The 8,858-nt window shown below is 42.6% G+C and overlaps 1 protein-coding gene across 1 annotated transcript in view; it reads left to right on the top strand.

Moving 5' to 3' along the window:
• The first annotated feature begins 487 nt into the window (after nucleotides 1-487).
• The window catches only part of tmtopsa (teleost multiple tissue opsin a), a 51,047-nt gene continuing 42,676 nt past the window's right edge, over nucleotides 488-8,858 (top strand). The window contains exons 1-2 of the mRNA XM_062528378.1: nucleotides 488-857; nucleotides 7,207-7,535. Of these exons, the coding sequence (XP_062384362.1) occupies nucleotides 488-857; nucleotides 7,207-7,535 (699 nt within the window). The remainder of the gene's footprint in view (nucleotides 858-7,206; nucleotides 7,536-8,858) is intronic.

Below are 8,858 nucleotides of genomic sequence, written 5' to 3'. Positions count from 1 at the left end.
TTAGTGGAGCAAAAACGATAAGCAAACACACACTCTCCCCCTCATGTGCACACTTTTCTCAATGAGGACGTACCGTCTATACGTCAGCAGAGAAGGAGGTACAATGATAACACACATAGACAGAGACACAGACGGGGTCTGGTGTGTTCACTTGTGGGGTTTTTAATCACCACACGGTGGAGCAAAGCCGCTCCAAAGTTTAGTCCGAGTTCAGCAGATGAACTAAGAAACACTAAGTTTGTTTTTGTTTTCCAGTCATAGCAGTAAATATTTTCAACTTCTCCAAAAAAAGGGGGGGAAAGCAACAGACAGAGGAAAGACTGGGAAAGATAACAACAAAAACACTGACATTAGGCTATTCTTCATGGATTGTGACATCTCGAAAGTTGTACATCTAAAATTACATTGTTGGCTTTTCACAACATTCAAAGCCCCCTAACTCTAGATTTGTTTGTGCTGCGCGGTTGCGCGCCCAAACTGGATTGCAATGATCGTGTCCAACCTCAGCCTCAGCACTTGCGCACGGTCTAAGAGCGTGTTGTGCTCCAGTGCCGGGGACGGATTTTTAGAGGCTACTTCAAATCGCACCCTCAGCCCGACAGGGCACCTGGTAGTCGCGGTGTGTCTGGGGTTCATAGGAACTTTTGGATTCCTTAACAACCTGCTGGTGCTCGTGCTGTTCTGCCGCTACAAACTGCTGCGTTCCCCCATCAATCTGCTGCTGATTAATATATCCTTCAGTGATCTTCTGGTGTGTGTGTTGGGAACTCCGTTCAGCTTCGCCGCTAGCACTCAAGGACGATGGCTTATCGGGGAACGCGGCTGTGTGTGGTACGCTTTCGCCAATACACTGTTCGGTAAGTTGGTTTTAAAATGTTATTCATTGTAGGTTCTGATACGGTAGGCTGACTCGCGGACATACCAGTCAGTGTCACAATGTTGGGCTCTCGAAAAAGATAGTGAGCCAATCATTTAGCTCAATTTGTTTTAACAAAAGTTAGCAATGGAATGGAACAATGGTGCGTGATTTTCATCCATACACCTGCATTAATCGCCAGTAGAGCTCTATGTTGCATGTAGACTGGATTTGTATGAATTATTATCGATAGAGTATTTTATTTTAGAATTATCGAGGTGCCACCACATTCATTTATTCATTCCTATAGACGTGTTGGTATCTTTGGCTCTAAACAAACATTTGGTTTTCTCTCTACCCTTTGTTGTAACTTTCATCGGAGGTGTCTGGTTTTGGTGTATGTGTAGACAGGGGGAATTAACATACTCCAGACCAGTGGACATTAAATTCTCAGAGAGAATTGATTCTGAAAAATGCATGTGGAAACGGATGCAAAAAAACACTGAAAACACCAGGAGATAGTAGGCATTAATGAATCAATGAATGAATGCATTAATCAATCAATCAATCAACCAATAAATCAATCAATCAATCAATCAATCAATCAGTCAGTCAGTTGGTCAACAAATGCATACAGTATGATGAGTTCATATGAGACTATGTAATAAATCCATGTTTTATAACATCACAGACAATGCCAGTGTCTCTGTCATTCAGCCGTATTGACCCAGACTCAGAGATGCATGCCATTCCTTTCACTGCTTGGCATCAATTACCACTTCATCCATCAGCCTTTGCAGCCATGTAAGATACAGGTCAGAATCAGGGGTCCGAATCAGATCAGAAAGACTTGTGTCCCCAAATCATCCAGCCATCACAGAAAAGTTTGAGCCCTCCATCCTGAGGTGAATGGTTATATGTATCTCTCTCTGTCTGCACCCTGTCTGTGGTTGCTGGTAGAGTTAAATCCTGTCATGTCAAGATTTAATCAATATGTGGTTTCTTGTCATTTAGCAAAAGAAAATATAGTCAATGACCAACAGCCGATGTGTGATAAAAGAAAGTTATGCTGACTTTAACAATTAAGCATGTTATGATAGGATATAGTGTAAAGTCAGTAATGATGCTAAAATATTTCAAGACAAAGGTGCAGTTCTGTAAAGATGTATATAGCATAACAATTGCACAAATCTAGTGTAAGGTTAACATTGCAAAACAACATTTGATACTCCACAGATGCTTACTACTTTGATACAAATGTGAAAGTCTTGTAAAATATTTTGCACCTGCGACTGATCTCATACAATGTCATCTTACAGAACCAGCACATTCTCCCAAATGTGAATCGTCTTGCATAGTATTGTGACTTGTCTTGCATAGTAGAGCGTGGCCAGTGTAGTCTGCTCTTGCCTCTTTTTGGCTGAGTGAGCTGCATGCTCTGAGAAGCAGAGTGCATTAAACCCAGTTGCCCGTATGGTGAGCCGAGCAGCGAGTCTTTTTTCACCTTTGATATGGGAAAGATAAGGTTCCGTGGCGCCATATCTCAGTGTGTAACCTTGTGATGAGCAGCAGCTCAGATGCAGGAACAAACATGGTTCTCGCTCGTTTTTCATCCTGACATCTTTGCATAATAAATATTTGGGTGCTGCCCTTGAGAGCCAAGCGGTTTTTAGTCATTTGTTGCCCAACAATAAACAGCAGGCTCCATATTCATTGCCCAGAGGATGGCATCGAGGGACACAGATTCCTCATTGTTTTCCTTAATGGACTTCTTGAGTTTACTGGTATCAACTGGTGGTACATGACCATGGCTGTCATGCCACAAACTTGCCTTAGAGTCCTAAAAGTGCTCTGCACGTTGGCTTCATAGCTGTTCTGATTATCAGTAGGTTTCATTCTAAGTAGCCCATACTGATGATCGTATTTAAGGCACACACATATTTTGGATGATTCCCTAGACTATCTACAGACATTGTTTATAAACAAACTACCTTTGAAGCTGTGTTGACTACAGTTTATGTTTAAGGTTAGAGGTAGGTGTTAGGTTTCGTTAAGGTGATGAATAATTAGAAAGATTGAACTATATCAAGTAACATATTCTGGATGTTCTGAGCTTTTCATAGCAAACATGGCATCAATTTATAGTCGGCTTCATTGCTGTGAATTCCATATCTTTATGACTTGGGGGAAATCATCATGTTCTATTCCACTCCCCTCACTGCTGTTTTAACTTGTTCTTTTCACAGGTAGTTTTACTGTGAAATAAAGTTTATATCATGAATGTGAACGATCAAAGTAAGCAGGATCGGGAGAACAGGGCCTCTTTTCTGTGGTATTAAGGCAGGAGTAATGTCTTGCCAGAGCTTTTAACTAACTCTCCCTACGGCGGGTAAGATTTCACATGAGTTGAATATAGAGGTTGTGTGGTTGTGGTCCTTGGATTAGACATTACTGTAACAAACCCATAGAGTTTGGTTTGGGGATACAAGAAACAGAGGAATCTTTGATACACTAGCTGCATCAAGGCTCTGAACCAATGAGGAGAGACTATTCCCATACTGCAGCTGAAAGAAGCCCATTGGAATTTGCTAATCAATAGCTTGGTAACCTAGATATCTTTGGCTTCTTCTGACAGAGAAGACATGTTTTATTTTAGGCAGTACTAGGCACACATGAATGAAATCATATTTAAATAAGAGATTATGTCTTTTTTGGGCAATATTGATTTCTTGATCTCACTCACCTCTCTTTTTTATGTCTGAATGTTTGGTGGAAGGACAGCAGAGCTGATCTCATAAGCCACCTCAGTTTTGAGTTTTTACATCATTTGCTAGATTTAGCCTTTGACGCCATGCCAGTAAAACTCAAGTGGATACCATATCTCTATCTAACACACACAATCTAATATTTGTTCTGGTATTAGTCAGAGGTATCTGATATTTGATAAACAGCATAGTCTCCTGCACTGATGTTTTCACAAAAGGCATGGTTTTCTCATTAAGTACTGATGGAAATATGTGGGTTTGCTGCCAAAAAAGAAGTCCCCTTCCTTTTTGTGATCAAGCCAGACACACAGCCAAAAACCTAGTGCACAAGGCATCGCTGCACCTGCCTAAGTCTTAGCTGTCTCCTGTTTGAGTCCTTTTCCCCAGTTTACTTTTGAGTCAGGAGGTTTATTAGAGTGAGTGCTCTGTTCATACACATACAGGCACACTCATCAACCAACACCTCAAGGGGTGGCCGCATATCTTGGCAGTTTGTGTGTGTGTGTTTCTGTGTGTGTGTGTGTGTGTGTGTGTGTGTGTGTGTGTGTGTGTGTGTGTGTGTGTGTGTGTGTGTGTGTGTGTGTGTGTGTGTGTGTGTGTGTGTGTGTGTGTGTGTGTTTCAGTGTGTGTGCATGTGTGATTTTCACTATTTTAAATTGCTATACTGGTTGAATCTATTGGAAATCAATTCCATTGAAGGACAGCCTCATTGATCAAGTTCACTTCAAAGTATATAACAAACATAAACAGCTGAGCGGTCAGGCCGTGGCCGTGGGCATGAGCTCCCTCACACTGACCTGGCCACATGTGGTGCCTGGGCGTATTTAGCTCTCGTATCTTATTTAGTTACAAATGCTGTCCAGATGGATTACTCCTCAATTGACCACAACATGTCTCACTCTGGTGCAGTTACATGTAATTAGAACTGCAAAATGAAGCTCAACATAATATGGAGAACATATCACATTGACAATATACATTCTCATAGGCTATGTTATATATATACAATAAAAAGACATATATATATATTTATGTATTTTTTTGCATATGAACAGTTCATATGCAAAAGCCTCTAAATGCCACCCCCGTCAAAAATGAGATAATGATGATGAGTGAATGCTCTTCAGACATAGTATATGTTAATCAAGTCATTTACCTATATATATATATATATATATATATATATATAATGCTCAATGTGTGTGTGTGTGTGTGTGTGTGTGTGTGTGTGTGTGTGTATGTGTGTGTGTGTAGTTAGTGTTACATCATGAGCTGAAGGGTTGGCCTGTTGTGTCATCCCAACACAGCTGGGTACCATTTTAATAGTACACAATCCCAAGTGTAATAGTGCTATACATCAGGGACATATGAATCAGATCTTGACGGTCCTCCTCCCTACCACGCACACATCCAGAACATTCTGTTACCTCAGGTCTAATGCCCTCCAGACCATGTGTTCAAATGTGGGGCAGCCGTGCCCTACTGGTTAGGGCTTCGAGCTTATGACTGGAGGGTCGCCGGTTCGATCCCCGACCAGTCCATGGCTGAAGTGCCCTTGAGCAAGGCACCTAAGCCCTCACTGCTCCCCGAGCTCCACTGAATGAAGGCAGCTCACTGCTCCGGCTTAGTGTGTTCACCTCACTGTGTGCTGTGTGTGTTCACTAATTCACGGATGGATTCACGGATACATGGCCAATAAGCCTGATTTGATTTAGTGTGCACATTTTATATTCATGTTACAGACTTCTTTCTCTAGGCAGGGACACAACAAGCACTAGTCCAGTCAACCCTCATGTATAAAGATCGAGCGGTTTGGAGTAGGTTGTATTTTTGGTGGCCGAGCGTGTGATATCGGGTGTGTGAGAGTGTCGGCTTGGAGAGAGATATATTGAATACTGGCGTGTACAGCTGCAGCGCTACAGTGCAGTTTATAGTCCAGGCAGTTAGGGTTTATGGCCGGAACTATTGACTCAAGTGCTCGGGCAGTAGCGATGCCTCCAGACTGAGGAGAGGAGCGAGGGCATGCTGCAGTGGAGTGTGTGTGTGTGTGTGCTGCTGCAAGACCATAGCTCCTGGACTGCAGCTCCATGCTGTGCCGTAAAAGTCGGGAGGCTGCTTGACTATTTACCATAATAGCACATGCCGTCCCGTCGCACTCCATCCATCATTCCGCCGATTTTGTGCTGAAAGGTGTCAAGAAAGTGGTCCGCACACGTGTGTATTTTTCATGATGGCAGTTTCAGATTGGCAGGTATAGGCTCTTCACCACTCCGCCGGCCTCCCACGGAAGCTTAATGGGATTTGATGCAGGGGGGGGGGGGGGGTTTTCACGAAACCATTCCTGATTTGGGGCCTTATCGAGAGTAAAACATGGAGTCACAAATGAGCATTATCTGTAGAGCCACCCCTGTTGACAGTAGTGTGTGTGCGGATATCCTGTGGCCTTTACATATTGTTTTCAGCACCATCGTTAGTTATACTTGCGAAATGTCACGCTGACATGTTGACACATACTGTAGTCTATTGAATGATTGGAGACACTCCAGTCTGACAAAAGCTTCTCAGTTCATCCCTATAGACGCCATTATATTCTGTTATTCATAGCGATTCTTTTGTGTCCACTTACAGCAAGTAGTATTCCTTTGTTTAGTCTTTCTGCATGTATAAATGAGAGTTGAATAACTGCTGTATAATCACCTGTCTTGTGCACATTGCTTTAACTCGCTGGTGTGGCAGTAGAGGGAGTTATTTGGGCAACAGACATGTGTTGATACTTTCAGGAAATAAGTATTGAGGAAAAACCCTTGGTAGATCAAACCGACAAGCTTTTGCCCTGCTCGAGAGCACTTGCATTCTCTATGCCTGACACGTTTGGGCAGCCATGTTTCTGTTACCGTGTGACAGAGCAGTTGGCTTATCTAGAGAGATTAATACTGGGCCGTGGCCCTCATTTTTATTTATGTGGTCAGTCTGCTGCATGAAAGAAGCAGGTCGCTCTAATTTTTTAATTACTGGTGGGAGCCGTAGTTAATTGTGATGTCAGAAAAATGTGTACACACTTGCATGAACCTGGCAAGAGCATCAGATTATACCCATGTGGCGTCGTGTAGACAAAACAACAGCTATCACAGGCGTAGTGGCTGATACCAAAACCGAGCGTGGTTATTCATACACAAATATTGGAGCATGAAAACCTATAGCCTTAAAAATACTGTATGTTAGAATGTTAAATCATGATCAGAAGTTACGGTACCTGTAATGTTAGTCCTGTAAAAACACTGATGAGACACTCAGTTGAACATCAGAGTGAATGTGTGCGAAGCAAGTTCAAACCAACACTGGGATTAAATGAGACATCTCTCTCCAGGATGCTCCAGCAAGACGTCTTAAAGGGGACTCTTTCTCGGGCATCAGCCATTGATCACACATGTCACATGTGCTTCTTTCTGCAGTCACCGCTCTCTTCCCATGCAATTCTGGTGCAATAGTGGGGTAATCATGTCACATGCAGCAGTGTGGACACCCAGAACAGTTCCTTTGGTCTGTCCGCAGCTCACCAAGTGGCCCCTGGTGTGTCTTTTGCAGGCATCGTGTCCCTGATATCCCTGGCCGTGCTGTCATACGAGCGCTACAGCACCATGCTGGGACCCACCGAGGCCGACTCCACCAACTACAGGAAAGTGGCCTTCGGCGTGGCGCTGTCCTGGGTCTACTCCCTGGTCTGGACCATCCCGCCGCTGTTCGGCTGGAGCAAGTACGGCCCGGAAGGTCCAGGCACCACCTGTTCCGTGAACTGGACGGGCAAAACGACCAACAACATCTCCTACATCATCTGTCTGTTCATCTTCTGTCTTCTCGTCCCCTTCGTCGTCATAGTGTTCTGCTACGGGAAGCTGCTGTATGCAATAAAACAGGTGAGGCAGTAAGCACCAGTGCTCCTCCTATTGATGTGCTCTGTGCCTAATGTGCTGTATGAAACTGATCTGATATGTGGACACCAGGCTATGCAGTGCATACAGATAAACTACAAGGTGACAATTGTATCTACCCACTGGTTCATTGCGAGGGAAGACATGCATTTCACAATGCACTCCTGCTCAGTGCAGGGGAAATCGTGTGCATCCCATAATGCTCCTGAATGCTAGTCTGTTTTCTAGCGCAATGCCCTAGTTCTGAGCAAGGCCTTTGCTGAACATCTTGGCTTGATTCTTGGCTGTGAAAAACCCTTTGTCTACGTGTGTCAAAATCACAAAAAACTCAGACATAACTGCCAAAGCACTGTAAATAATGTTAGAAATCCAAATACCATTGTCTCAACGCAACAATAACAATAACAACAGCACTAATAATAATAATAATAATAACAATAATTAGAGGGGATGCATCCCCTCTATTGAAATCCGGTCGCTTCTTATTATTAGAGGGGATGCATCCCCTCTATTGAAATCCGGTCGCTTCTTATTATTAGAGGGGATGCATCCCCTCTATTGAAATCCGGTCGCTTCTTCTTCTTATTAGAGGGGATGCATCCCCTCTATTGAAATCCGGTCGCTTCTTATTACAGTGCATGGAAATGCACTGTATTGATATTCCTTCGTTTTTTCTTTTTATTACAGTGCATGGAAATGCACTGTATTGATATTCCTTCGTTTTTTCTTTTTCTTTTTCTTTTTTTTATTATTATTCTTCCAGGCCCTAATTTGACTTGAACCGCTTATCGTAGGAACTTGATTCAAACTTTGTCACGTAGCTCTTGCATCAAATTTTCAGTCTATTACTTTTCATATTTCTATGACTTTTACTATTTGAGATATGAAATAAAAACTAAACTTAATTTTGCCATAGACTTAACATTGGCTTTGTGACATCATAATTAGCTTTTAAAGAAATAGAATGGAATCAACTTTGCCAGTGTTCTCTCACTGACTTCAGCAACTTCAATGGAACTTCTTCTGTGTGTGTCTCTCCATTGAACTGTATAGCTCACTTGTCATCCACTTTCTTTCACTTCTTTTTCTTCACTTCCTCTCACTTTCTCTATCACTCTCTCTATTTCTTCCAATCTCAATAACTTTTTAAAACTATATTAAAATAACACTTTTTATAGCAAAGCAACCACTATAATTACTTAGTAACAACCTAGCAACCACTTCCATAATGACACCCTGGCAACCACCTTAGCAACCAATTTGATTTCCCTAGCAACCAACGTGATTTCCCTAGCAACCAACCTAGTA

This window comes from Sardina pilchardus, chromosome 2 (genome assembly GCF_963854185.1).
Source record: "Sardina pilchardus chromosome 2, fSarPil1.1, whole genome shotgun sequence".
In the NCBI taxonomy this organism is placed as follows: domain Eukaryota; kingdom Metazoa; phylum Chordata; class Actinopteri; order Clupeiformes; family Clupeidae; genus Sardina; species Sardina pilchardus.
This window is presented reverse-complemented; position numbering and strand designations above follow the sequence as displayed.